Raw genomic sequence first — 26,090 nt, 5'->3', positions numbered from 1 at the left:
ATATGATAGTGCAGTTGCTTCTCCATTGGTAGACCCTGATTCCAGATCCCAAGAGCGGCAATCAGATACATGCCGACGCCCACACAAAATCCAGACCACGACGATATAAAGGTTTGCTTTCCACGAGATGGGAGTTGAATCTTGTCGGCCAATGATGAATGATGGGCGCTGATGACTGCGAACAGTAGGTCGGATGAGCCACCACTATCCCAAACCTTCCAGGGCGTGGTGAGAACTACGTCAGCAGATGCTTGCGCATGTCTTGTGTCTGCGAGCTTGGTAATATTACGAAGAGCTGTAATAGTCGGGTACATATCAATGTTCTTTGGCTTGCTACCTTGTGGCACAGAGCCGAAAAAGAAAGGTACCATTCGGAGAGCCCTGAGGCGAAGATCCAGATCACTAGCCTCGTGGTTAGGCCATCCATGTTTCAAGTTGGCCAACCCTCTGAGATGTGAGTGTGGCTTTTTGCCTTGAGATGATGCGTAGGTAGCAAGATTGTCATCTGAGCGGCTCTTCAAGCAGTGGACGACGTTGTAATCTCTAGTGAGGTAAGGAATCAATGAACATGTACATTTTATTCTGCCATTTGAGGTTCCTTACAGAATAAGATAGCGATTCATCTGCTCAACTTGAATGTCATCAATTATGTGCTGACCGGGGGTTTCCGCTCGCTGAGAATCCAGATAAGTCATGAGACCTTTAAGGTGAAATTCGGCAATAGCCAAATTTCCTAGGCAACACTAAGAATTCGAAATGTCAGTATGACGGAGTATAAGAGCGAACCAGCGTTGTAGCACCTCTATGAAGCAGAGCGTACTGATGTACTTTGCGCACCGCATGATATCTCGTTCGTGTGGCGTTGCGACAAGCCAAGAGTTGACCTGGCGTATGCTCTGGATCTTTTGGGAGACAAAAGTGGATTCAAATGAAGAGAGATCGCCTTTATTCCATGCGTAGTGAAGACCGGATAACAATATCGTGTTTTGCAGGACATCCGCATCGGAAGTAGCTGATGCAATACTGCAGTGCCTCTTAATATATTGTCGTCCGGATACCGCGATAGACACTTACCAATCATCCGGATTTCCGGGTAGCAGACTGTGAGAGCGGCAAGCTTGGAAAACTGTTGTGCTATGATCAGATACAGCCAACACGTATTGCTGGCTTAGCATGAGAGAATAGACTAACAGTAGTAAAGAAGTTCCTTCGACCTGAGAGGCATGTTGATGGGCAAAGTGTCGAAGGGATCAAAGGCTTCCCACGGAGTTACATAAAACGGACTCGGTATTGTGAGCACTTGGATAGATGGCACCTCTGATGATACGGCAATCTCCTTGTCGCTATGAGAGTGGTGTGTGATGGGCCGTGTATCCTCAACGGCCCACGGTGCTTGTTGACCAGGGCAAGGGCCAGCTCTACGTTCGCGGAGCGGAATCTTCGGCACATACGAACACAACTGCTCTTTGAGTGTACAATTGAAGCTGTCGGATAAGATCATTAATCGTGCGTTCCTGAAGTGTTATGACTTGTGGTGAAGCCTCGTGGGGTAAGTTGTTATGATGTGACTGGATCCTCCCAGACAGCACTTGTCGAAATAGTCTTTATATCCACTATCTGACCGCGTAAATGGACACATTAGGAAGGCAGCTTACCAAGATGGGCGCCTCTCATCGCATCGAATGTGCTTTTGGCGGCATGATACGCACCCTGTCCGGCTTCGTGTATTGGTGCGTCTCGACTTGGGCTTATTCGGCCCAGGGGCCATTATTGGCATGCGAGCAGCCGAGATCAATGCTCGGGTGAGAGTTTTCTTCTCTGGCCTTCCGATCTGGCCAAAAAAAAGAAAAGCAGAAGAGTGAGTGACGAAATTCGATTTCATGTGAGATTTAAGCAAAGGCAAGTATATGCCGCTATTCCCGTTTGGGCCGAATAACCTGTCAGCCGGCGAATTATCTTTGGCCTCCTTTTCCCTACGATTGTACGGGGTTCGGCCAACTCCTGCACATCCCTTGGAGAACCACAGAATACCCATAGCCAGAAGATGTTTGTTACGCTCGAGTATGGAAACTATCGGTTATGCAACGAGCAGAAAGTGGCTTCACGAAACTTCTGGTAGTCTGCCTGCTGATCCTACTAACAGGCCGCTGATAGCATGACCAGGCAACAGACTGAGCAATTTGACTTGAGGATTTGGTATAAAGATCGCTTCAATTCCTTACAAGAGGAAAGAAACAAACCATCTTTCCCTTCTTCATCACTCTCAGTCAACACAACTCTACCAAATACCAGACAATGGCCTCCCTGCCTTTCAGTGCCCATCCCTACGAGGTCCCTCCTTCAGCAAATCTCACGGCCACCAGCATCTCAGTCCCTGATGCTGAGATTGACAGTTTGAAGACGCTTCTCAAACTCACCCCCATTCCCAAACCCAACAGGTTCAACTCGAGGGATGATGGGTCTTTCGGCCTTCATCGAGATGTCCTCTCAGAGTTGGTCAAATACTGGGAGAACGAATACGACTGGAGAAAATGGGAGTCTACTCTCAACACTTTTCCCCAGTTCAATATGGATGTTACCGATGACGACTCCAAAACATACAAGATCAACTTCTTCGCTCTTTTCTCCAAGAACCCAGCCGCAATCCCCATTCTATTCCTACACAGCTGGCCAGGCTCTGTTGTAGAGTATCTCCCGATCCTTCGCAAACTTCAATCTCAATACGACCCCGAGTCGCTTCCCTATCACGTCATTGTGCCTCATCATGTCGGATTTCCGTTCTCTGACGCACCGCCCCTCGACAGGGACTTTTCGCATCTCGATAATGCTCGCCTCATGTCAAAGATGATGCATGCCTTGGGCTTTGATAAGTCTGGCTACATTGCCTCAGGCGGTGACCTCGGCGGTTGGTCAGCGCCCGTCATTGCGAATCTCGATCCAGCGTGCAAACTCGTCCACATGAGCATGCTGAATGTTCCACCACCTGCTGGTGAAGATGTCGAGGCCGGTATTGAGGCAGGGCGGTATACTCCAGACGAGGTAGCAGCCTTTGCCAGAATGACCGAATTTGCAAAGACAGGCACCGCATTCATCCAACTCGACGGAACGAAGCCAGCCAGTGCAGGGTACATTATCGGAAGCAACCCAGTGGCACTACTCGCCTGGATCGGGGAAAAGATGATCAAGTGGTCTGAAAAGACACCAGATAGAGATCTTATCATCACGAACCTGGCCCTCTATTGGTTCACGGGGTGCTTTCCTACGTCGGTCTATATCCATCGTGTGGTCTTCGAGAACGTTGAGCTTATGATGAATGGTTGGAAGACTCTCAAAGTCCCACTAGGATATTCAGCATTCAAGTATGAGCTTGTCACTGCACCTGAGAGGTGGATCAAGCAAACAGACCAGGTGAGCTGGTATCGAATGCATGAGAGAGGAGGTCATTTTGCTGCGCTTGAAGAGCCAGAGACTTTATGGAAAGATGTGGAGGACTTTATCTGGAAGTTTTGGCCAACGACCTTGTGAGGCTTGCTGTGTAACCAGGCTTCGAAGGTTTGCATATGATCTTGTTGCGTGGAAGGAAACATCGTTGATGAGAATGCTTTATAGTTGTAGAGTCACATAAGAGATTGAAATGATATAGGGCGATGTGCTCAACATCTCATGTTCCTGTCTAATAAGAAGAAGTTTACCCAATCATCGAAAGTATTCCGATATTGATTGAACTGGACACACTTGCTGCCCTAGAGGCAACAAAATACCAGACAGCTCTCTGTTGCAACGGTGTCGCCGACGATGGACTACGCTTCTGTGCTGTGGTCCGATACAAGTCTTCGCCAGTGCTTTCATGTCGCTGTGTCACACAATATCCACTGTACGCACGCTGCCATCCGCATACATGCTTCTCTGCAAATCGTTCGGTGGAGTGGTTGACTGGATGAAGAAGCAACCGATCCGTTCAAACTTACCAGGTTGCTGCTTGCTTTCCCTCAGGACCAACGAAATGAGCTTGAAATTGTCACTCGGTCCATCTTGGATGAAGCTCATCCTGAGGCAGAGGACATCTGCGCCTGGAAGAACTTGGTCTGGACCAGGGCTATCCAAGACGTAATCAGCATGGATATGGAACCGCCCGGTCGATACAACGACATAGTGAACCACGGTCTCCTTCCCGTGACGAATCACGGTGTCTCGTTCAAGTATACCCTCCATTGTGAGGCCGGATATTCTCAGGAGCCCGTAGGCTATGCCGCCATATTTGCCCACGCCTGATGGAGTTACCTGGCAGTCCATAACGGCGCTGTAGTGCTCAAAAAGGCCTCTGGAGTCTTCTTCGTAGTCAAGGTCGGGGTCCCAGACAAACACTGCGTCCCACACATCGACGCTCGAGTCAACACTAGCCCAAGACCATGTCGGTGCGGTCCTGGGACTTGGTCTCGGGGTTTTGAGGGTAGTCCGTATGATCCAAAGAAGATCATCGTTTATGGAATCTTTCCATATCCCTGCCAGGTAGGACGACTTTCGCCTGACCGCCATATGCTTTGCGAGACCTCCAATGGCCGGTAGACGGTCCGAGGTCACTGTGAGATGAAGCGCAGTGTATGAGGTGATCAGGGTGCACCATAGCCTCGCCATAAAATAGCCAGCTACATCCACCCAGTCGTACCCATCAACCTCGCTATCAAGTGCGGAAGCGTGCAAGAGTTTGGTGATGGATATGGGGGAAGAGTCGGATGACCCATGAAATTTGATCCGGCCGCATTCACAGAAGAGGTCGGAACGACACTCGAAGAATATCTCTTGGGGGCCGAAATGCAGAACGCGTGTCGACAGCATGCGTTCCTGGTAGACCCAAGCTCTAGTGAGTAAAGGATGGAAGGAGGATGTTGGATCTCCTCGGTCTATTGGATTGACGATATTGATGACCTCAAGATGATGGTCGATTCTACGTCGAAAGAGCAGTCGATAGGGGTCACCCGTGACCGTGGGCAAGACAGAGTCAGAGACCTCGAAGTCGGGTGTGTTGACAAATAGTCCTCCATCGCCATTGCGTGATTGCGTAGCAGCAATGGTCAAGTAAGCGTTACTGTAGACCTCGGCCATCTTCACAGACCTGTTTCCCAGTCGAGCTTGGAATCTTGGATGATACACAGTGAGTCAATCCAGATGTATTTGATTCCAAGTCTTCTAGTGACTAGGACGGCGTCTTGAAAGGTTTTCGAGAGACTGGTCATTGGAATCCCTGTCTTGCGTTGGGAAAGCGTTGCATTTGTGCTGGTTATGATTTGTTTTTGGCCCCAGCAATGACTGAGAGTGATGTAGTCTTCGTGCTGGCCGCTGGAATCAATGAGTCGAATCATGTCTTTAGCGTATTCAACGTCTAGTACCCGGCTTGGAAGCGTCGGCTTTTCAGGAGACTCGCAATATGCATGAGAATCGCCGAGACAAATGTCAATCCATGATCTGACTTTGTCAAGAGCAATACCCGAATCAGTACCTTCCGATGTCCTGTATGTGGTCGGTATCGATTCCCATGTATCACGAACAGGATCTGTGGCATTCCTTTCAACATGTATGATTCCACATATCACCAATGGATTGTGTTGTGCTTACCGCCCTCAAGCGCAAAAATTTCGACTTCAAATCGACTCCCATCTGTCATGTTAAATCGAATTTGTTTGTCAACGTCGACCGGAAAATCGTACTTGAGGTCAGACGACAACTTGTAAATGAATCGTATGTCGCAATGGTTGATGTTGGCTTCATGAACATTATGCTGCGCTAAGCAGCCTCGGCACCCCATTAAGAGGACACTACAAGTGTGACAAGAGGCTGCAGAGCTTTGGAACTTGTCCCATGGCACCCCTGATATATCATGGTTCCGCCTGGTCCTCAAGGCTGGATCTTGAATGTCTCCATGGCCGTGGAGGTCATTGCAGATCTGGCAAGCCATGATGAGGATCAGCGCTGAGCGTGCGTTATTGTTTGGCTGGATGTTTGAAGCATCTGACGAAGCGATAATTAAGGGGGTTTTAGTATCATGTGACCGGTAACCCATTGGCGTCGTAGATGTTATTGGCACTTTGTGTTCAGGTGCAGGCTGACTGCATATTGCGTAGTCATCCGCCTTATTGCGATGCGCAGACTGGTTGGCCCACCAATTGCGAGTCTCTTCGAAGTCAAACGGGCTGAGCTAGAATTTAACGTGGTCTTCAGTGACGCATTTGATTATGGCTTGACGCTTATATCTCGCGCTGCATGCCTTTATCTACATAGTATCTAGGAACCGTTACCCAAAAGAACGCCCGCTTTAGATGCGAAAGAACAGATAATGAATACAGTAATAATACACTGCAAACGGTCGTTCACCTAAAAGTCCCTGCTCTCTCCAATCTCACACACATCAAACACGCCAGTCGGGGGCAAGCCCTTCTTCTTCATGGCTTCCTGAAGAAGCTTGGGCGGCTCCAGAACCTCTTCCATAGTCAGGGCCCATGTTCCCCAATGAATGCCCATGGCACGCTGACACCTGGTATCCTGGAAGATCTCGACGGAATCGAACGGGTTGGCGTGCATCCCTGAGAAGGCAACACGGGGATAGTATGCACCGATGGGGATCAGGCCGAGGTCAAACGGTCCTCGGAATTCACCAATCTGCTTGAACTGCGGGCACATGGGCAGGTGGGCGTACTTTGGACCGTAGTCATCGACATCGAGCGGGGTCCACGGCACGGCGCGGTATCCCGTGTCGCCGCCGAACCAGACCGACTTGCCAGACGACTTGACGCCCCACGAGGCCCAGAGTGTCGTGTCCTTGTCAAAGGGCGTGCGGGCGGAGGTGTGCTGGCAGGGGAGGCAGGAGACCTGGGCGGTGATGGACTCGGGCGCCTCGTCGACGCCCTTGTCGATGTTGAGGGTGATTTCGGCGTCCTCCCACCAGTCGAGTTCCGTGACGTTCTTGAGGCCGGCGCTCTTAAACCAGGACTCCAGGCCGAGGCCGACAAAGAAGTGGGCCTTTGGGTTGTGCTTCTGGATGGTGAGGACGGATTCGTGGGAGAGGTGGTCGTAGTGGCTGTGGCTGATGAAGACGGCGTCGACAAAGGGTATGTCGGCGAGGTCGCAGGGTTTGGGGGTGAAGCGTTTGGGACCCATAAATGAGAAGGGGGAGCAGCGGTCTTCAAAGACAGGGTCAAAGAGGACGCGCAGGCCGGAAGGGAATTCTACGTAGTAGCAGGCGTGGCCCAGCCATGTTGCGCGGAGCTTGTCTGAGGCTGTGCGGTTGGGCAGGAACTCTGGCTTTTTGACGGTCACTGTTGGCGGCGTGGTGTCTGGCCACTTGAGCTCACCCGTCACTTGCGGCCTGTGATGGTTGTTAGATGCGATTGAGCGGGAGTGGAAGCGGAAGTGAGGCCGGCGTGACCGGGCTGTGAGAATGAGATTGAGATTGAAACGTACCAGAGAACATGGCGGACCATCTTGGAAAAGCCGATGCCATCACCAAAGGAAGGGTGGACGTTCTTGAAGCCGACTCTGTTGCCGTTTTTCGTGACGTGATGAGGCTTAGATGAGGCATCCTCGGGCGAGGGACCAAGGTCTGGGATCTTGGTGACGGTGGTTGAATATGAGGCCATTGAAAGGGCGAGCACGGAGGCCGGCGTTGCTGAAGCCTTTTTAGTACCGGGACGTGTGGGCGGTTGTTGGAAGAAAGTGCGGAAGAACTGTCTGAACTTGGACATGGTTCATCAAAGACCCTCTTGCCCGAGGGGTGTGAGGGGATTCCGAGATATATAGATAGAGTTGGACTTTGTTACATATGCAGGATGTGACACGAAGAAGAGGAGAGGGAGGGAGGGGAGTGGAAGAGACAAGCTCAAAGTGGTTGCAATCCGCGCTCGCCGGCCGGGGAATTGGACTAGACGGAACGGGATCCACTCGGCGTTAGCGAGAGCAATGAGCCCGGTCCGAGAGAGAAAAGATGAGGTAGGCAGTCATCGATACGTGTGCATCACTCATGCGGTGAGGCTTGGTTTAAATCTGCACGTCAGATGTGCGATTGCGAGCCACAGGAATGATGAGCTCTGAGCCATCAGTCCAATGGCTATGAAAAGTGAGCTGGTCTACCTGTCGCAACGCGTCAAGCATCTGCGCGTCACTACCTTACCTCTAAGTCATTTCATGTAAGTCGGCGCATCTGATTGGCACGTCAGTGGAGATACCGGCTTTTAGGACAACCAAAGTCCCCTAACCCGCCCACGGGTGTGCCCGTCTCATTGACAGTCCAATGCTCCATACGACTGGACCAGCCCTGAAAGTTCAAGCCACCGACTCCGGCTTCCAAAGTCCCATCTCCATCACCCACCAACTTAAGGTACTTTGGGTGAGCTATTGCACTTGGCTTGTGTGCGAGTGCGGGGGTTGCTAAAGTCCGGCGGTACCGTATTACTTGATGTACCGGCGGCCCATCGCGGAGACACGGTGGAATGATCCCTCCGTTGTGCGTTGTGCGAGATACCGGGGCAACGACGCTAGTCCCTTTTCGTAACCCATCTCTCTACCTTTTCACCTTCAGAAGTCATCATTTTTGAAAGCGATAACAATCAGGTACCCTAGAACAGGGGACCTAAGTACCCTAGAAGAGCTGACATGCGACTTTTAGCCAACTGGGGGCCGCCTCTTTGCGAGTTACGGTTATTGTTCACACATGGCAGACTTCACGTAAGCATCCATGCAAAGCAACAAGAGACATGGTGACCGCACTCGCATCTGACAACCTGACTTCAATGCGATTCACATTCACCATTCATGAGCAAACCACATCTTGGTCTTTGGCAGTAATTTACTATCTCGTCATTGAAATCCTCTAGACTGCAACGCAAAGAACGCCTGGGGTGATCTCCAACATGATGTTCTACACCGAGGCCCACGAGAAACGATCATGACCAGCAAAGTCGCACACCCCCTTCTCCTGCTCCCACTCCTGCCTCTCCATGGCCCGCAAGTACTGTGTTTTGGCTCTGCGCATGTTGACCGGGTACTTGTATCTCATCGCCAGCTGCAGCCGCTGGCTCTCCTGCTCCTCCTCGCGGCGAGCCCAGTCTTCCTGTTGTTGAGCCCAGTCTTCTTGGCGTCGACTCCAGTCTTCCAGACAATGAGCCCACTCTTGGTCAGAGCAGGTGTAATCTTCCGTCTTCCTTGTTTTTTCCTCTTCTTGTTCTTCGTTCTCGTCGTCCATTGCGTCCGGGCCGTCGACCTCGTCTGGTATTTCCATGGCTCCCCTTACGAGCTCAAGGCTGAGCGGTCGCGGTTTGCCGAGGGATGGAAGCGATATGGTCCTTCCTAACGGTTTGTTTTCAATCGTGGTAGTATTTAGAGAAACTCCCGTGGTACTTGTTGCTGGATTCTCCTCGCTACGACCAATCCATCGCCGTAATTTCGCAAGGTTATGCGGAATACGCTCAAACCGAAACGTCTTGATGACGAACTGGTTCCGAAGACAATGCAGTTCCGCCTCGCAGTCCTGCACGATACCAGCGTACAGGATCCTTGTAGGTTTATGTCCGCAATTCTTTGCCTCGGTCTCCAACGTACGGGCCTCCCGTAGCCAGCTTTGGACTTGCCGTGTTGCGTCCCGTGGTAAGCGGTGCTCCTGGACGAGATGGTGGACGTCCCGGTACTCTGCCTCTTCAAACCCGTCGCGCCATGTTTGCACCTTTTTGTCCAAGAGTGGAATGCTGCTTTGTCGGCGTAGTGCGAGGATTGCTGATTCCCAGACTGCGGCGTCAGAATTTGCTGCTGGTTTGTTTGGCGGGGGGAGTTGTTGGTGGTTTGTCGGTGTAAGAAAGTTCATGATAGCTGCGGCTGGCATTCTTATATGTCCTCAAATATGGGTTGTTGTCTTTTTTGGTTGTGTACAATGAGGTTTGAGAATGTGAGATATGGTGGCTATGATGTCGTACAGATCGTGTGCCATGAACAATCCCATCAGGTTGTCAACTCGCCTTTTGTATCCTTCCATCAACCTTTGCGTCTCGAGGCGGAGATAGCTATGGAGTTGTGCCTCTCCCACGCAAAAGCTTGCCGCGCAGAACTAGACGAATGGGCCCTAAGCTTTACCTGGAAGTCTTCAAAAACCAACTCAAGCCATAGAGGTACAAAAAAGTCAAAAAACAGTAAACAAGTTCAAATTCATCGAGACTGTGAAGTCCCTGTCGCCGTCATTATCCGTCATCATGGTATCTGAGAAACAAGAACAAAAGCAAGCCCTGGACTAAAAGTTGCGCCCGAGCGGAACGCTCATCAAGAAAACCAATAGACGATCCTCGCAAAGGAAAGCGTCCATCAAGCCACCCAAAGGACCTTGCAAAGCAGATCTCACATGTTGATATTCCGTGTGTCGTCGCCCATTTCCTCGCTGCCCAACTCTGCCTGAACCTCATCGGCCACGAAACCCTCGTAGTCGTCAAGGTTCTTTTGTACGTGAATCTTGAATTTGATGACATCGTTGAGCATGCGGTCAATCTCTGTATGCAGCTCTTCTCGCAGGGAGTTGGCACGAAGCACGAGCTGTTCGTATCTAAGGTAACGGTCAGTACTGATGCACCGGTAGCTGCGATTTACTTGGACTTACTCGATGCTGGTGTTCATCTCACGTTGCTCCATCAGCTGTACCGACTCTGACAAAGTGGCTCGCATCTTGGCAAGCTCCTTTTCCATCTTCTCGATCTGGGCATCAGACGCCATCTTTTGTGTCGTTGTTACCTGTGATAGTTGTGTTGTTAGTGGGTGGTCTATTGTGCAGATCAGGCATACTGCGTACCTCCTTGGTCTTCTCATATTCTTCTTCAGCAGCGCGGACACGATGCTCCAGAGCCTCAACTTCGTTACGCTTGTCTTCGATTGCCTCCTTGATGCCATCGAGCAAATCATGATCCTTCATCATGTTGTCCATAGCAATGGTTCTCCTTTCGGAAATCTCCTTTCTGAGCGTGAGGAAACTGTTCTTGACCTGTCCGCGCAAGTCGAGGTTGAGAATGTGAGCGGCTTGGTAACCAGTAACAGGGTCAGCAAGCAATCGGTCGCTTGAAGAAACGCCGCTAGAGCCCTTCAATTGGGAAGAGCTGAAGTCCGGTCCATCGTTGACCGTTACTTGCAATTCGTAGTCTCTGCCGTTAGCGTTGACTGCGGTTGCAGGTATGAGCGCAATCTGATACGCCAAAGTGTTGTATCTGTCTACCATTCTCTCGAGTTCGTCCAGTTTCCTGCTCGCCTCCATCTCCTTTTCGGCGACTTTCTTCTTGACGTCCTCCAATCTTTGCGATGCCGACTCGATTCCCTTCTGGAGACGTTCCCGCTCAGCAGTCATGCGGTCGATATCCTGCATGCTGATGCCGAGATCGTCCACAGCTTTTTGAAGTCCTCGTCGTTCGTCCTCTACCTCTCTCAGCTCCTCATTGAGCTTATCAAGCTCTTCGTGTAGAACGTTGATTCGGGTTTCGTACTTGTCGGATCTCTGCATGGCAAGCGCATTGTACTCCTCGAACTTGATCTTGTCCTCTTCCATGATCCTGAAGTGATTGTCGAGTACCGCGGGATCCGGTGTAGACTTTTCAAGATCTTCAATTTCTTGCAAAAGTCGGCTGTTCTCTGCCTCGAGCATTTCAAGCTCGGAGGTGTACTTGGAGTTGGACTGCTCGAAAGCGGCGGCCATCCTTTCAATATGAGGGGCCAGTGCTCGGTTGGCATCGTCGTCGTCTGCGTCCTCGTCCATGGCAAGCCAGTCCCTATATGCCTTGCTCAAAAAGTCGAAAATGATACGATCCCCGGTGACGTCGATGCCGCTTTCGAGACAAGCATCGTCGTATCGACTACAGGCGTAGCCATCCAGCATCTGCGCCAGCTGCATCATCCAATGCAGCAATCCCAGGAAAGTGCTCCAGTTTTGACCACCAACAGCGGCAATCTGACTCTTTGTGATGCTTCTCTCGTACGGGTACCGCAGCTGCTTCAAGATAGGCGGCACTTCTTGGTCGATGTTCTTTTGGAACTTGTGGCTCGGGTCAATCCGTCTGTACAGCCATTGGAACATGAAGTTGAAATCCTTTTGTGTAGGGGACTTGATGATGTTTTGCGATAGGGTGTGCTTCATCTGCATTTCGAAGTTGTTTTGGGCGAGGTAATCCAGCAGCTCTTGTCCTATTCTAGCCTGGTAGGATCTGTCTCGCAGCGGGCGGGGGTCTCGTGGTACGCCAGCAGGCTGTGGTGCTTGCTGGAAGAAACTCTGGTGGCTCATGGGTCCGGCGGTTGATGTCCTTGCGCGGTACACGCTGCTCCTTCTATCGTCTTGTGAAGATCGTCCTGGTGCAGGCGTCGGGGCAAAGGACTTGTCGCGCATCGATGATGTTCGCTTCACTGAGGACAGGCCAATGTCTGCCAAGTTCGTTCCGGATGATGAGCGCTGGAACATGGGCTGGCTAGGTCGCGATAATGCCAGAGATTGTCTGGAGCCGGACATGGATCGGCCATGGCTGTTTGAGTAGGGCGCGCCTGCGCCGACGCCTGAGGCGGATCGCTTCATCGCTGATGCGGGTTGAGGTAGGCCGGTGTTGTAGTTAATGCCTCCTAATGTCTGCGCAAGATGTTAGCTAGGGCGAATCTCTAGAGGCCATGGTATTGCGACAGGCTGATATTGAGGAAAATGCTGACTTCTCTTGGTCTGCGCACACTCCACAGGCCGGTGTCTTGCGACATGGTCGGAGGGAGCTGAACAGTGGGAGTTCTAGTGCCAAATCGCAGTCAACGGACTTGCGAAAGGACTTGCGATCCAGGAGCCAACAATTGCGAGTCGCGGAGATAGAAGCAAGCTGTTGCGCGACGAATTCGAGTAAAGATGTATGGTTTGCGCGTGCGTGCATGCGTCGTGTGTAAGGAGGTGCGAGTGGGATGGCGGATCGGGTAGCAGATGCAAAAGTGTTGTTGCTCTGGAGCAAGTAAACAAATTGTTCTGCCCCTCGTTCATTGGTTGCGCACTGCCCCTCTCAAACAATGGGCGATGGGTCCCCGGCTGCCACGGTCTCGGTGATGCCCAACACGTGACGGTGAACGAAGGACATCCGGACGGTACTTGCTCGGCATTTCTCCGCATTAGGTAATCGCTCCAGACATTTCCCCAGCCGCTGCTCTACGCCGAAGCCTCGGCTCAGGATCCGGCCACCCATTATTGCACGTAATCAGGTCGCGAAGGGCCCTCCGTCATTCCTTCCAACTGCACATGCCTTTTACCTTCGCCTCCATTACCGCGAAGTGTACTCTTCACTGAAGAAGTTCGCGGCGAGGTTGACAAGGCGACACATTGAAGATGGCGATACGAGAGGATATCGTCGCATCAGCGGTATGGTGAACCCAATCCCCACGTCCAATGACGGCCTGCTAACTTGTAGATAGACGCAGTGTTAGTCCCAAAGAACCGATGTATCGCGCGCAACCCTATACTGACTGTACTGTAGTTCTGCAGGACCCGAGCGTTGCAAGCTCGTCCATCGAGAGTCGCATGTCTTTCCTACGGACTAAGAACCTGACCCAAGAAGAAATCGATGCCGCTTTATCGAGAGTCGGCGTCCAGGCTGCACCGGGTCCGATGCCGGTCGCTCAGCAGCAGCAACAGCAACAACCACAACAATACTACCAACCAGCATACCCTCCTCAGTACCAGGCATGGCAACCTCCTCCACCGCCCCCTAAGAGAGACTGGAGGGACTGGTTCATCATGGCAACAGTCGTCGGTGGTTTCAGCTACGGCGCATACACTCTGGCCAAGGTACGAACTTCGACACCTCTGGTTCTACGAAAACAGATGACTGACAAAGCTTAGCGATACGTGGTTCCTCTGATTGCGCCGCCGACACCCGAGAAGCTCGAACAGGATAAGAAGTCGATTGAGGAGCAGTTTGACAAGGCCTTTGGGCTTGTCGAGCAACTGGCCAAGGATACAGAGGAACTCAAGGCTACGGAGCAAAAACGCACTGAAAAACTGGACACGGCTTTGGAGGATATTGAAAAGATTATGACGGAGCTGAGGAACGCCAATCAGCGAAGGGAACTCGAGACACAGCGCGTCAAGGACGACGTGCAGATCCTCAAGGATTCCATCCCTAAGGCTATGAACACTCAGAAGGATCTTACCGACTCGAGACTGAAGGAGGTCAACACCGAACTCACTAGCGTCAAGACCCTGATCACACAACGCATGACCGCCGCGTCATCATCGACACCCGCCAACGGTCTGCGACCTGGTGCGACCGCTACGCCCGCTCCTGCTGCGAACAGCACGGAGGCCGCTGCCAGCACCGAGACCACCAAGCCCGCCAGCACGCCGACCTTCAACCGCCCTTCGCCGTTCAGCGGTGCCACGGGCGCAAAGGCCTCTATCCCGGCCTGGCAGATGGCCATGGCCAACAAGGACTCTGCCGCCACACCGGCAGCAACAAACGGAACCTCGTCCGACAGCAACTCGCAGCAGCAGGCATCCGCTTCTTCATGAATGGGATAGTAAGGAAACACAATGTACAGTATGCATCTATGATTTCATTGCGTCATGAACAGGAGAGCGACGGGTGTAATTGCGCGTGTGGAACTTTTGGGAAAAGAAACGCCTGTACAGAGTAGCAAAAGGTAGATATAAGCCTTGAAGCAGACTACGTGTATGCGGCGGCATAAAACATCCGAAAGCGACCTCTTTGTGTGACAGTTATCCACGTGCAAGAGCCAGAACTCCAGCCCAGCCCCGGACCGCAGCTTCAGGGTTCAGAGGGGTCGTGAACGTGTGAGGCTGGCCGGGGTTCCATTGACGTGTTTTACATGGGCTGGTCGCTATCTCGGGTGTTGCCATAGTTGTCCCGTAAGCGAGGAGGGTCTCGCGGGGGTGAAAAGGTTCGTTGGCGAGTGTGGGTGTGCGTGTCAACGTCTCACCGCGAAATGAGCCCGTCTCATTCACTTTTAGTACTTTTACTGCCAGATGAAAAGCGTTCATAGATGGGCCAGGCTGTCACGCAGTCAGTTTCAAGAGTCGATTACGACAGAATAATTGGCAATGTGCAGTTTGAGAGGATCCGCATAGATGCCGGTCAAGCAGAGATGAAAGAGAACGTGAGTATTGAGCGAGACTGTAGAAAGCGAGGCAGGTACAAATAGCTGCAAAACGAAGGTATCTGGCGATCTTCGCAAGCTCGACTGAAATGGGGTGGCGTCCCCCGATAGTGTTGCGGGAGCGCGCCTGAACGCCGGGGGCCCACTGCCGGAGCCGTAGGATTGGGTGCATTTCTTCTTCCATCTAAGCGACGTTAATCATCCGAGAGGGGGGCTAGAAAACTAAAAACGGAGCATGGGAGCATGGGGTTTTAGTGTCTTGTGTGGGATGTGGTGTCTCTTTTCTTTCGTGAGTCGCGCTTGATTCAGCAACGGGCGCAGATCTCACTCTAATAGTGTACCACAACGGAGCTTGAAGCTCCTTGCTTCAACCCACAGACGATGGGTCAGATGTTTGAGGAGCAGAGTGAAGAATGCAGGGTTAGGATGAGGGGTGAGAGAAGGTTGAAGTGAGTATCTGAACTTCTGAAGGGTGGATAAGCAAGCATCTCTCAGTCTAAAATGCCAGCCACCTCGAAGCATGGCGGATTGCTCCGAGCAGTAGCTTTGCGCAAGCCTTAACGTGGCTTCAAGGTACATTGTAAGTAAGGGAAGTATCAGTTGTCAACCACATGGAGGAGGCCTTCGGAGCAAATGTCAAAGAGTGTTTTAATGTCAAACACTGACACATTCATCTTTCCCCTCCTCCATCTAACTAAGTATCTGAACATGAAGGCAGGAAGGGGGGGAAAAAAAAAAGAAGGAAACCGCCCAGCTTTGGTGCGAAACGTATGCCCCGCGACATCTAGTCAGGAATACGGAGTAAGGCAGAACCGTAGACAGCACTGGAGCGGGCCGAAGAACAAGCAACGAACATGTTCCACCCTTTTCCGCAACAATTTCCTCTTTTGACCGTTCTTGCGGAGCAAACAACAGCAACCCCCCTGGGAGCCGCCGCTGCTGATGAAGCAAAAGCCAACGACCCTCATCTTTTCTTGCGGCTTGCCGACCGTCTGGTCTTTTGCCTCCTTACCAGCAACGGTAATACTCGAAACATGACGCCTGCCAGGCTCATCCCCGCCACTGCATCTGCCATCTCAATCAACAGTCTCTCTCTCCCTGAAGGACGGGCTGAAGCCTAAGGTAGCCGTGTGCTGCTCAGAAGTTAATACCAAGTCCTAGGTACCTTGCGTGCTTACCTAGTTGATTCAGACTACTTTCTCATCAACCGTCCACTCACGGCTTCTGGAACGCTTCGCATTGCGCTGGGCTTCCTCGTGAGTGTCGTCCTACGCGCCACTCATATCCAATCTTCGCCCTCCTTCGGCCCCTCGGCCTCTTCTAACCCTCCACTCCATCCATCATCGCTGCTGGAATTGCTCCGAAACCCCAATGGATTAAGAATTTGGAGTGACCATGAGGATATTCCCCAATTTGGAGAACTATCCTCTCTAGGGATACAACACCATTACACTAGTAGCCTTTGGCACATGATGCAAGGGTTAAAGCGGGAAGCTAACGGCGAGGGTAAAACTTGCCTTAGACCGCTGCGCATTCGTTTGATGGCCACAAGCGATCACTCGAGGGAAAATCCCATCAACCGAGGCACCTTTTCGGGCTAACCGACATGTCATCGATTTGTCTGCCATTCACCTGAGGTAGGCAATTCGCCTTAGTCGCCAACGAAGCATCCCCAGCCTCGTTGGCTTTCTTTTAATTATCCAGTACTCTTTTTGGTTTCTTACTCTGGCTCATGTTGCGGACACTTGTGGGCTACCATCCATTTACCGTTACATTTGTTTTCTTCTCCATTCTGGTTCTTCCCATCCTCCTTGTACCGTGACGGAGTGCAAACACGTTCCCGCTTTCCCCACAACAGCAGCTATTCCCATCCACACCACGCACACACACACATACAACACTCCACGGCAAGCTTCCTCAGCTTACCCTGTCTTCTCTTCGACCTTGGTACCCTGCTCCTAGAGGCTAGATACATCCCCTCTCCAAGGGACCGCCGATCCGTACGGTGAAGTGTGGGTGTGAGTCTGAGTGGGCTCCGAATCTGATGGCCAGGGGGGTCCCGCAACCAATTCCCTACTCATCTGAACATCCTGTTGGCCCCTAGCCCTTGACCGTTGCTACCTTCTATCGACAGATTGCAGCCTTCTTTTGCTGGAGTAGCGTGTGTTGTTGCTGGTGTTTCAACCACGTCAGGCATAGTAGCCGTCTTGGCCTTGACCCTTCACTTGCTTCTTCTTCTCTTATATATCCCTTGACCAGGCCGTTGCCTATTTTCCCTCTCCCTCCCTTTTTTTTAGCCATGTCCCGATCATCCTTCGACTATCCGAATCCTCTCAATATGGACCCTGCCCAGTTCAAGTTGCTGTTGTCGTTGCTGCCCAAAGTGCCCTTGATAACACGGGTAGCACTGCTTCATGTTCTACACTTGTCAAAGTCACCCCAGTACCTAGATCTACGGAGCGATCTCATCATCTCGGTGCTACGTTCATACCTTCAGCCAGCCAAGTTGCGCTCCATCACGTCCACGCAGAAGCTCGCGAACCGTGATAGCGGCGTCAAGGGGAGGATATGGGTTTCCACATACGCCAGCCCCGTGCCGCCAGAAACCGACGTGCGCGACGCCATCATCGGGATCATACAGTCAACCAGGGCACCAGATACCCCAGAACTCAAGCTGCGACTGCCGGATATCGTGCCAGTGGAGGCCGAGTGGACGGGCTACCGTGCCGGTGCGACGGAAGAGGAGCGGCCGCCCGCGATTGGGGAGAAGGACAAGTTTGAAAAGCTACAGAAGGAGGTTACCAGCCCGCTGACGGTGTTGTACCTTCACGGAGGAGCGTACTATCTCTGCGACCCGGCGACTCACCGACCAGCTACGAAAAAGATTGCCAAGTTGACTGGAGGCCGCGTGTACTCAGTGCGGTACCGCCTGGCTCCGCAGAACCCCTTCCCGTCGGCTCTGCTAGACGCCTTGGTTTCCTATTTGACTCTGCTATACCCGCCACCCGATGCCTACCACCAAGCCGTCGACCCGAAACATATCGTCGTTGCTGGAGACAGGTGAGTGAATCTCAATCGTCAGGAGGAAGTCGGTGTGCTAATCAACATGTTATAGTGCCGGGGGCAACTTGAGTCTATCTCTGCTACAACTCCTCCTCGAGCTGCGCAGACAGAATCGAAAGATTCGCTGGCTGGGCGAGGAGAGAGAAATCCCCTTACCCGCGGGACTCGCACTCAACTCACCGTGGATGGACATCACGCAAAGCTCGCCCAGCTGGGACGCCAATGGAGAATTCGACTACCTGCCCACAGGCGAAGTCTACGCAAAATACAACCCGCCCCCCTGCGAAGCCTGGCCCGCGAAACCGCCCCGGACAAATATGTACGCCGACGACGACCTCCTCGCGCATCCCTTGGTGACGCTCCTGATGAGCCGCAGCTGGGCGGGCGCGCCGCCCGTGTACATCTGCACGGGGTGGGAGTTGCTGGCGGACGAGGACAAGTACATGGCGCGCAAGCTGCACCAGGACGGCGTGCCCGTGGTCTTTGAGGAGTACGAGGGGATGCCGCACTGCTTCGCGCTGATCCTGACAAAAATCCCCAATGCGAGGCGGTGCTTTGAAGGGTGGACCAATTTCATGAAGAGGGCCGTCACGAGCCCGGAGACGATCGATTCCAGGGCGACCTCGATCAAGTCCAAGACGCTGCAGGAGGAGGTTCTCGACTTTGAGTCGTTAAGTGCCGTGAGCGCTGAGGATGTGCATAAGAGGGTTCTCGCCAAGAAGGAGACGACATTGGCGGCTGCGCCAGAGACTGCGGCGAAACTCTAGATCCCACCAGGAGCAAAGGGGCAGGGAGAGTCGCGTCGATGTCTGATGATGAGCTTTACCGGTGTTCGATGAAAGAGGAGAGAGATCACTAATGATTTTTGCATATTCAACATCAGACCATGTAATTATTTAAACGCCTCATGAAAAAAGGAATGATAATAGGGCGAGCAATTGCACAAATCAAAATAAGATAACTTCGCACAGAAAACGAGACTCGAGCGTGTCCGTACTCACCCTCCTTGCTGGGATCATCCCGTTGAACAAGCAGTGGACGGATCTCCAAAGCCAAGAAGATTATTCTTGTCCGCCCCGTTCTAGGAGCTATCTAGTATCACATGCGAAAGGGGCCAACGAAACGCGTATCACGAATACGGAGGTTTCTGTGCGCTGATCCACGCGTTCGTGACGATTGACGAGTCGGGAAATGCTCGGGCCGTGTTGCAGTGCAGCAAGGTGAGAGAGGGCGGATTTGGTAAAGATCTCACCTCACACACCAATGTTGTGTTTGCTGCATCGGCAACGGGCCGCACCTCGTCGTGTCACCCTTCGCCTTGATGAAATTCTGCGAGAATCCAGAGGCTCCAGCGTCGAGTGACACCGGAAGGTCGTTCACTCACTGTCACAGACTCAATAACCCACCTCTGGGATTGAAGATTTCAGATTGATCCCCCAGAGTGTAGAGGTTGAAGATGGCGTTAATGGTTGAGGCTGGAGCTACCCCTGCACCGAACAGCTCCGGGTAAGGTAGCATCCCCTGTCAGAACCTTGATAAAGTACATGCGGGTGAGCTAAGGCACCTACAGCCCCGAAAACGTGGCGCTACGGCGCCAGCGCAACGTCTGGAAAAATCTCACCTCACATCCGAAATCTCATTGGCATAGCTCTCACTCACATCTCATTCTCACCCTCACCCCGTGTTGGATGTGAACACACAGAGATCTCACCAAGATCTCACAAGAAACTCAATCAAGAAGGGCGAGAGAGCTCACGGTGAATCATTCATATAGTATAGGGGACAGGCACGACTAATAACGAGTTCACAATGGAGCGCCACAAGAAGACCGTCTCCAAGATCGCCGCCGCGGTGCGGTCCTTCTTCGACCGCAAGGAACCCTACCGCATCTTCCACGGCTCGACAAACAGCACCCGCCCCTTCCGCCGCGACCGCGTCGTCGACATCTCGGCCCTCGGCAGCGTCCTCGAGGTCAACAAGGCCCGCCGCACCGCCCTCGTCGAGCCGAACGTCCCCATGGACCGCCTCGTCGAGGGCACCCTCCGCCACGGCCTCATACCCCCCGTCGTCATGGAGTTCCCCGGCATCACCGCCGGCGGCGGCTACGCCGGCACCGCGGGCGAGTCCTCGAGCTTCAAGCACGGCTTCTTCGACGACACCATCAACGAGGTCGAAATGGTCCTCGCCGACGGCCAGGTCGTCCGCGCCAACCGGACCAACGAGCGGGCCGACCTGTTCCGCGGCGCTGCGGGAGCCGTCGGCACCCTCGGCGTTACCACCATGATTGAGCTGCAGCTCGTCGAGGCCAAGAAGTACGTAAAGACGACGTACCACCGCACCCACAGCGTCGCCGAGGCCGTCGAGACCGTCCAGGCCGAGACGCTCAACGCCGAAAACGACTACGTCGACGGCATCCTCTTCTCCAAGGACCACGGCGTCGTCATCACCGGCAAGCTGACGGACGAGATCCCCGAGGACCGCAAGCCGCAGACTTTCAGCGGCGCCTGGGACCCCTGGTTCTACCTGCACGTCAAAGACCGTACCCTCACCGCCGGCTCCGCCAATAGCGAGGCGTCGACAGTGGCGACGACATCCTCGTCCGCCGTGGTCGACTACGTGCCCCTGGCCGAGTACCTCTTCCGCTACGACCGCGCCGGCTTCTGGGTCGGCGCCGCCGCCTTCGATTACTTCAAGTACGTCCCCTTCACGCGCTTCACCCGCTGGTTCCTCGACGACTTCCTGCACACGCGCATGCTCTACCGCGCCCTCCACGGCAGCGGCGAGTCGGCCCGCTTCGTCGTCCAGGATCTCGCCCTCCCCTACAAGAACGCCGAGCGCTTCGTCGACTACACGGCCGAGAACTTTGGCATCTGGCCCCTCTGGCTCTGTCCCTTGAAGCAGACCGCCCCGCCCACGTTCCACCCGCACACGGGCGAGGTCGAGACCTTGCCCGCCGCTGAGGGAAGCAGCAGCAGCGGCAGCAGTACGGTAACGGCCCCCAAACCGATGCTCAACATCGGCCTCTGGGGCTGGGGCCCCTCTGACCCGGCCGAATTCGTCACCAAGAACCGCGCCCTCGAGCACAAGCTCCGCGAGCTGGGCGGCATGAAGTGGCTGTACGCGCACACGTACTACACCGAAGACGAGTTCTGGCAGGCCTACAACAACAAGAGCTGGTACGAGGCCCTGCGCGAAAAGTACAACGCCACGACGCTGCCGACCGTGTACAACAAGGTCAAGGTCGACGTCGAGGCCCGCAAGGGCGAGAAGAAGGGCTGGCGCGACGTCGTAAAGTCCAAGCCGCCCATTGGCGGTCTGTATGGTATCTACAAGGCTATCCAGAGCAAGGATTACCATTTGCACCGCCGGGCCGAGTGGAAGTGGAAAGGTGACGAATAAAGAGAAGTAGAAATGTACGAGTAAAGAAGGTGAGGCCGCATCATATAATGGATGTGACTAGTGATTCTCATTGTCGGGCGTAGATCATGTTGGAAACGGCCGCGTATATTACCCATAGATTGCCATGCGTGGCATGTATTAGTAGTGTAGCATCATTAGCATCACAGCCAACCGCACAAGGGGGGCTGTGGCCTTTGGCATTTTGGCATAGATAAGGGATCATAAAAATGAACTTTTGAAATATTTACCACAAAGACTTGCGGCACATGATAATCTGAGAGTGATATGGCATGATTCAATTCATTCGTCTATTCTTCCAGCTTCATTCGTCCTAAGGGACGCTCAAATACGGCTATCTGGCCCAGTATATACAATGCCCCCATTGCGAGGTGCATTCCAAGCGCCGATTCCTCTCTCACGACAGAATCTCCGTCTGTCGTGGCCGGCGGCGTCTCTGTATTTCCTCCTCTGATTAAAGTACGTAATGCTGGCCGTGCTCCTTCAGCTCTCATGCTGTCGCAGGATCTATGCAGCCACCTCTATTTGTTTCGCAATTCCAAGATCAAAAAAGTCATTGTCGGTTTCATGCCTTGACGCTGTAGGAACGCTGGAACTTGTCGTTAACCTTCTCCAGGTAGTATGTACCGGGGGTGATGGTGGAGGCGTCACCCTTGGGGGTGAAGTCCTTCTGGAGGTGAGCCTGGTGGCGGAGGTCGCAGAACTGGAGAGATGTTGTCAGTAAATTCTCACTTGGGGGCATTGCATTGGGGAAGGAAATTGCTTACAGCCTCGTAGGTCTCGGGGGCAAGCTTGGTGCGGGCCTCGAGTCTGGCGGGAATGTCGAGCACCTTGGCGAGAGGAGTGACGTCTCCGTTGATGCGGAAAGACAGGAAGCTAGCAGCCAGACCGGAGCCGTAGCTGAAGACACCAACGCGCTTGTCCTTGAGAGTGGCAGCGTCAACGTAGGAGAGCAAGCTGGCAATACCGCCCCAAACGGAACCGCAGTACATGTTGCCGAGGAGAGTGGCGACCTGGGCACCAGGAGCGACTCTCTCCTGGTACTTCTTCTTGGTGAGACCCATGAAGGTCTTCTCGACGACCTTGTCGGTCAGCGACTTCTCGTAGTCCATGTCGCGGAGCTCGGGGGCGACCTCGGCGAAGACGGGTGAGTCGGCATCGGCGAGGTAGTCGTGGTAGAGCAGGCGAGCGTACGACTTGGCGACGAGCTTGCAGTTGGGGGCGTGGAAGGAGAAGTAGTCGAATCTGTCAAGGCTGGTCTTGGGGATCTTGGACTCTCCGTTGGTGGCTCCGTTGCCGTTGGCGTGGCCGTTAGCAGCCTTGGCGAGCTTGGCCTCACGCTTGTTGTACTCGCGGTAGGCAGCATCCAGAGCCTTGGTGTAGCAGGTCAAGGAGTAGTGACCATCGACGTAGGGGTACTCGCTGGTGAGGTCGGGCTTGTAGAAATCGTAGACGTGGGACATATAGGTACCACGCAGACCGGGCTCCAGAACAACGGGAGCGTTGGGGCCAACAAGCATGGCGACTGCGCCAGCGCCTCCAGTGGGGCGGGCGTTACCCTTGGCGTAGAGGGCAATGTCACCAGCGACAACAATGGCATCACGGCCATCCCAGGCGGAAGACTCGATCCAGTTGACAGAGTTAAGGAAGGCGTTGGTACCTCCGTAGCAGGCGTTGACAGTGTCAACACCCTCGATGTTGGTGTTCTCGCCGAAGAGTTGCATGAGCACAGTCTTGACGGACTTGGACTTGTCCAGGAGAGTCTCAGTGCCGACTTCGAGGCGACCAATGGAGTTGGTGTCAATGTTGTACTTCTTGATCAGGTTGGAGGTGACGGTCAAAGCGAAGGAGTAGATGTCTACAAAAAGCGCGACAGATTAGAGCAAGCACCGGGTTTAGGGAGAAGCAGGCGGAGCTCACCCTCGCGGTCGTCGCAGAAGGCCATCTTGGTCTGACCAAGGCCGATGGTGTACTTGCCGGCGCTGACGCCATCGAAAGTCTCAAGCTCGGTTTGCTCGACATACTAGACGACGGGAAGCAAACAGGTCAGTACAATGCTCTCAGAATCTTGTGAGAGCTTCAACAAGAAGCGGGCTTTTAACCCGCCCGAGCCTGGGGTGGGAGATTGAGGAGGGGTAATTCTGGCAGTGCTGGCGTGTGGATTGCGATTTCGGCGCTGAGGGGCAGAGCGCGGATTTTTTTTTTTCTCTCCCCTTTCGCTCTCCCTCTTCCAGCAATTTGGCGGTGGCGCAAAAAAAAAAGCATGGTGAGACCAACCTGGTTGGGGAAGTAGATTTCGATGGCTTTGATGCCAATGTTCTCAGGTCTGGAAGCCATTTTGGGCGGCGCGGTCGAACAGACTGTGATTTTGGGAGAATTGAAGTCTACGAAAAGACTGAAGGGTTAGCCAGAAAGACTTATTTTTGAACTCCCAAACACCATTCACCGCCGTTTCAACGCGCCTGGCAAACAGGTCGCCAAAGGTGCCCAACGTGCAGAATCAGGACAAGGATGTTCCAGCACCAAGGAGGGGACAGGAGGAAGAGGGGGAGGGGCAGTGAATTCGGGCCCAACGCACCTATTGGTAGAGGGTGGTCGTCTTTCCGTGAAGGACCAAAGTGTGTGTTGGAGAGAGTTTGGGAGGATCAGGAGGACGAGGAAGGAAGAGTAGGTGGGAGTAAGAAGAAGTGGAGGGAAGAAGCTATGAATGAGAAGAAATCAGGAGAGGGAGGCAGTGGGTAAAAAGATGTTGGGACGGAGACGAACGGGAGGCAGCAGCAGCAGTAGTAACAGCAAGAAGAGGGTCCAGAGGTCGAGGTGGTGCCGTGGTGGAAGGGGCGTTTATCTTTTTTTTTCTTAATTCTCTTCTTCTGTTTATTCCCACTGCCCTGCAGATGATAGGAGCAGACTAACGGCGGCATAGGCAAAAAAAGGTACGGGGGAGTGATTTAATATTAAATCCCCACTGACGTCGCAACACACCATACAGCCAGACCATTGACCAAGGGCGAAAACGAGCTAGGTATCCGTTGAAGGGTGGGATCATAGTCATACTCATACACCACAGGTTCATGGACCATAGACCACGGAGGGAATGGATGTACACCCGACTACTTCCTAGACGCGGGATGGGAGGGGACCGGTGCTACGAGTACAAGTTCTGGTCTGAACTGCTGCGACTGCGACTGGAACTGGACGCGCATCAACAAGTAGCAACATCCCAGGCCAAGTATAGCCACCCGCTGTCCGGCGTCTACCTCGGACAGGAAAGACCATTCGCTCACTCTCCCCGTCTGCATTACCTTCCCTGGACAGTAACAGTAACGAGACGCCCGAAACCCCCGGTGGGAAAGAGCCCAGGAACGAACACCGGTGGCGGCGCAGACTGGCAGTGTGCGACCTGGACTTGTGTGACAACCGGTGGCTTGGGTTGGGGAAGAGGGAGTGTGCGGGCTGCGCGCGCAGTCAATTCGGTGCAATGCCCAGCCCGATCCAGGTTTCCGAAGATTTATCCCTCCGAATGAGCGCATGTATCCGTACTTAGTCTTGCTTCAAGCTGTCTGCGTGCTGATCTGCCTGTATAACTCTTCAATATCGAGTCATCTGCTCTGTGGTATTCTCGACTGAACAATGTGATGATGTTGCCGTATTCCGAACAATTAAGATTGGAAGCCAGGACCCTTGGAGACAAGGTACTGCTATCGTTATCATGCTTATCTGGCGCTGCGCCAACGACCCTTCCTCTTCTTGCCTCGCCTCGCCTCGACTGCGGACTCGGCGCATTCGCAAACTTGGCGTATCGCTCTTCACCTCGGTCTGCACTAGCACACGTTTGCCTTGGCGTTGAAGAATTGTCTTGTTTGTTCTAGCAGCGGCGTGACGAGGTGTACAAGTACAAGTAGCAAACGTTCTCTGTAAGCTAAGGTAATTAGCAGCTCGCTACATACCCAGGTGAGGCGAGAGATCAACGACATATCGCGCCAGGGAAATTGAGACACCGATAACCCTGACAAGTCGGTTGGATGGTCTGTTGGGCCTATTGAGTCGGCTGCCATGTTTCCAAGCTTGCCAAAGATATCTGTTCGGTATTGTATCGCTTGAGCTGAAGCTTCACACAGCAACAAAACATCAACACAATGGAAGAGGAGAGGACCCCGGTAGGCCTGGTAAAGTAGATAAGGTTGCGACGGACCCTGCGTCCGGAATGCAGTGAGGTCGTACAAGCACAATGTCCGACTGACAAGAAACATGCAGGAAGAAACACACTCGTGGTGCTGCTGCTGCTGAATGATTGATGGATCGAGTTGGAGGGGGACGGTGCTCTACTGTGTGGGTGGGCAGGAACCTCACCACCTCACCTTCCGTTGTGTGCCCGGTGAGAAGGAAGGCAAATCTTACTTATGGTACCATCACCGCCAAAAGATGGGAAATGGCGTTTCCCAGGTCCCCCCTCCCCCTCACCCCCTCCA

The 26,090-nt window shown here is 53.2% G+C and overlaps 11 protein-coding genes across 11 annotated transcripts; 4 read left to right on the top strand and 7 right to left on the bottom strand.

The window, feature by feature from the left end:
* Nucleotides 1-599: 599 nt before the first annotated feature.
* Nucleotides 600-1,882, bottom strand: CTAM01_04872 (uncharacterized protein; the record flags this gene model as incomplete). The annotated part of the gene is made up of 4 exons (XM_060520902.1): nucleotides 600-700; nucleotides 1,075-1,101; nucleotides 1,192-1,484; nucleotides 1,656-1,882. 4 exons carry the CDS (start codon nucleotides 1,880-1,882, stop codon nucleotides 600-602), a joined length of 648 nt encoding a protein of 215 aa, XP_060384271.1.
* A 413-nt stretch (nucleotides 1,883-2,295) lies between these two features.
* On the top strand, nucleotides 2,296-3,525 carry CTAM01_04871 (uncharacterized protein; the record flags this gene model as incomplete). The annotated part of the gene is made up of 1 exon (XM_060520901.1): nucleotides 2,296-3,525. The coding sequence occupies one exon, from the start codon at nucleotides 2,296-2,298 to the stop codon at nucleotides 3,523-3,525; it is 1,230 nt and encodes a 409-aa protein (XP_060384270.1).
* Nucleotides 3,526-3,858: 333 nt separating this feature from the next.
* On the bottom strand, nucleotides 3,859-5,103 carry CTAM01_04870 (uncharacterized protein; the record flags this gene model as incomplete). The annotated part of the gene is made up of 1 exon (XM_060520900.1): nucleotides 3,859-5,103. The coding sequence occupies one exon, from the start codon at nucleotides 5,101-5,103 to the stop codon at nucleotides 3,859-3,861; it is 1,245 nt and encodes a 414-aa protein (XP_060384269.1).
* Nucleotides 5,104-5,105: 2 nt separating this feature from the next.
* On the bottom strand, nucleotides 5,106-5,234 carry CTAM01_04869 (uncharacterized protein; the record flags this gene model as incomplete). The annotated part of the gene is made up of 1 exon (XM_060520899.1): nucleotides 5,106-5,234. One exon carries the CDS (start codon nucleotides 5,232-5,234, stop codon nucleotides 5,106-5,108), a length of 129 nt encoding a protein of 42 aa, XP_060384268.1.
* A 1,135-nt stretch (nucleotides 5,235-6,369) lies between these two features.
* On the bottom strand, nucleotides 6,370-7,736 carry CTAM01_04868 (NAPE-hydrolyzing phospholipase D; the record flags this gene model as incomplete). The annotated part of the gene is made up of 2 exons (XM_060520898.1): nucleotides 6,370-7,360; nucleotides 7,456-7,736. The coding sequence occupies 2 exons, from the start codon at nucleotides 7,734-7,736 to the stop codon at nucleotides 6,370-6,372; spliced, it is 1,272 nt and encodes a 423-aa protein (XP_060384267.1).
* Nucleotides 7,737-8,908: 1,172 nt separating this feature from the next.
* CTAM01_04867 (uncharacterized protein) lies at nucleotides 8,909-9,865 on the bottom strand (the record flags this gene model as incomplete). The annotated part of the gene is made up of 1 exon (XM_060520897.1): nucleotides 8,909-9,865. One exon carries the CDS (start codon nucleotides 9,863-9,865, stop codon nucleotides 8,909-8,911), a length of 957 nt encoding a protein of 318 aa, XP_060384266.1.
* A 506-nt stretch (nucleotides 9,866-10,371) lies between these two features.
* On the bottom strand, nucleotides 10,372-12,747 carry CTAM01_04866 (HEC/Ndc80p family protein; the record flags this gene model as incomplete). Its single annotated transcript, XM_060520896.1, has 4 exons — nucleotides 10,372-10,573; nucleotides 10,628-10,758; nucleotides 10,817-12,625; nucleotides 12,721-12,747. The coding sequence occupies 4 exons, from the start codon at nucleotides 12,745-12,747 to the stop codon at nucleotides 10,372-10,374; spliced, it is 2,169 nt and encodes a 722-aa protein (XP_060384265.1).
* A 607-nt stretch (nucleotides 12,748-13,354) lies between these two features.
* On the top strand, nucleotides 13,355-14,536 carry CTAM01_04865 (uncharacterized protein; the record flags this gene model as incomplete). The annotated part of the gene is made up of 4 exons (XM_060520895.1): nucleotides 13,355-13,387; nucleotides 13,441-13,447; nucleotides 13,503-13,813; nucleotides 13,868-14,536. The coding sequence occupies 4 exons, from the start codon at nucleotides 13,355-13,357 to the stop codon at nucleotides 14,534-14,536; spliced, it is 1,020 nt and encodes a 339-aa protein (XP_060384264.1).
* Nucleotides 14,537-17,440: 2,904 nt separating this feature from the next.
* Nucleotides 17,441-18,971, top strand: CTAM01_04864 (uncharacterized protein; the record flags this gene model as incomplete). The annotated part of the gene is made up of 2 exons (XM_060520894.1): nucleotides 17,441-18,201; nucleotides 18,257-18,971. 2 exons carry the CDS (start codon nucleotides 17,441-17,443, stop codon nucleotides 18,969-18,971), a joined length of 1,476 nt encoding a protein of 491 aa, XP_060384263.1.
* A 1,042-nt stretch (nucleotides 18,972-20,013) lies between these two features.
* On the top strand, nucleotides 20,014-21,603 carry CTAM01_04863 (FAD binding domain-containing protein; the record flags this gene model as incomplete). The annotated part of the gene is made up of 1 exon (XM_060520893.1): nucleotides 20,014-21,603. One exon carries the CDS (start codon nucleotides 20,014-20,016, stop codon nucleotides 21,601-21,603), a length of 1,590 nt encoding a protein of 529 aa, XP_060384262.1.
* A 583-nt stretch (nucleotides 21,604-22,186) lies between these two features.
* CTAM01_04862 (hydroxymethylglutaryl-CoA synthase) lies at nucleotides 22,187-23,958 on the bottom strand (the record flags this gene model as incomplete). Its single annotated transcript, XM_060520892.1, has 4 exons — nucleotides 22,187-22,324; nucleotides 22,389-23,479; nucleotides 23,542-23,644; nucleotides 23,899-23,958. The coding sequence occupies 4 exons, from the start codon at nucleotides 23,956-23,958 to the stop codon at nucleotides 22,187-22,189; spliced, it is 1,392 nt and encodes a 463-aa protein (XP_060384261.1).
* Nucleotides 23,959-26,090: the final 2,132 nt, after the last annotated feature.

The sequence above is a fragment of the Colletotrichum tamarilloi genome (assembly GCF_030869305.1).
Source record: "Colletotrichum tamarilloi strain Tom-12 chromosome Unknown Scaffold_12.1, whole genome shotgun sequence".
NCBI lineage: Eukaryota > Fungi > Ascomycota > Sordariomycetes > Glomerellales > Glomerellaceae > Colletotrichum > Colletotrichum tamarilloi.
Note: the sequence above shows the minus strand (reverse complement) of the source record. Positions and strands in the feature narration are given on the sequence as shown.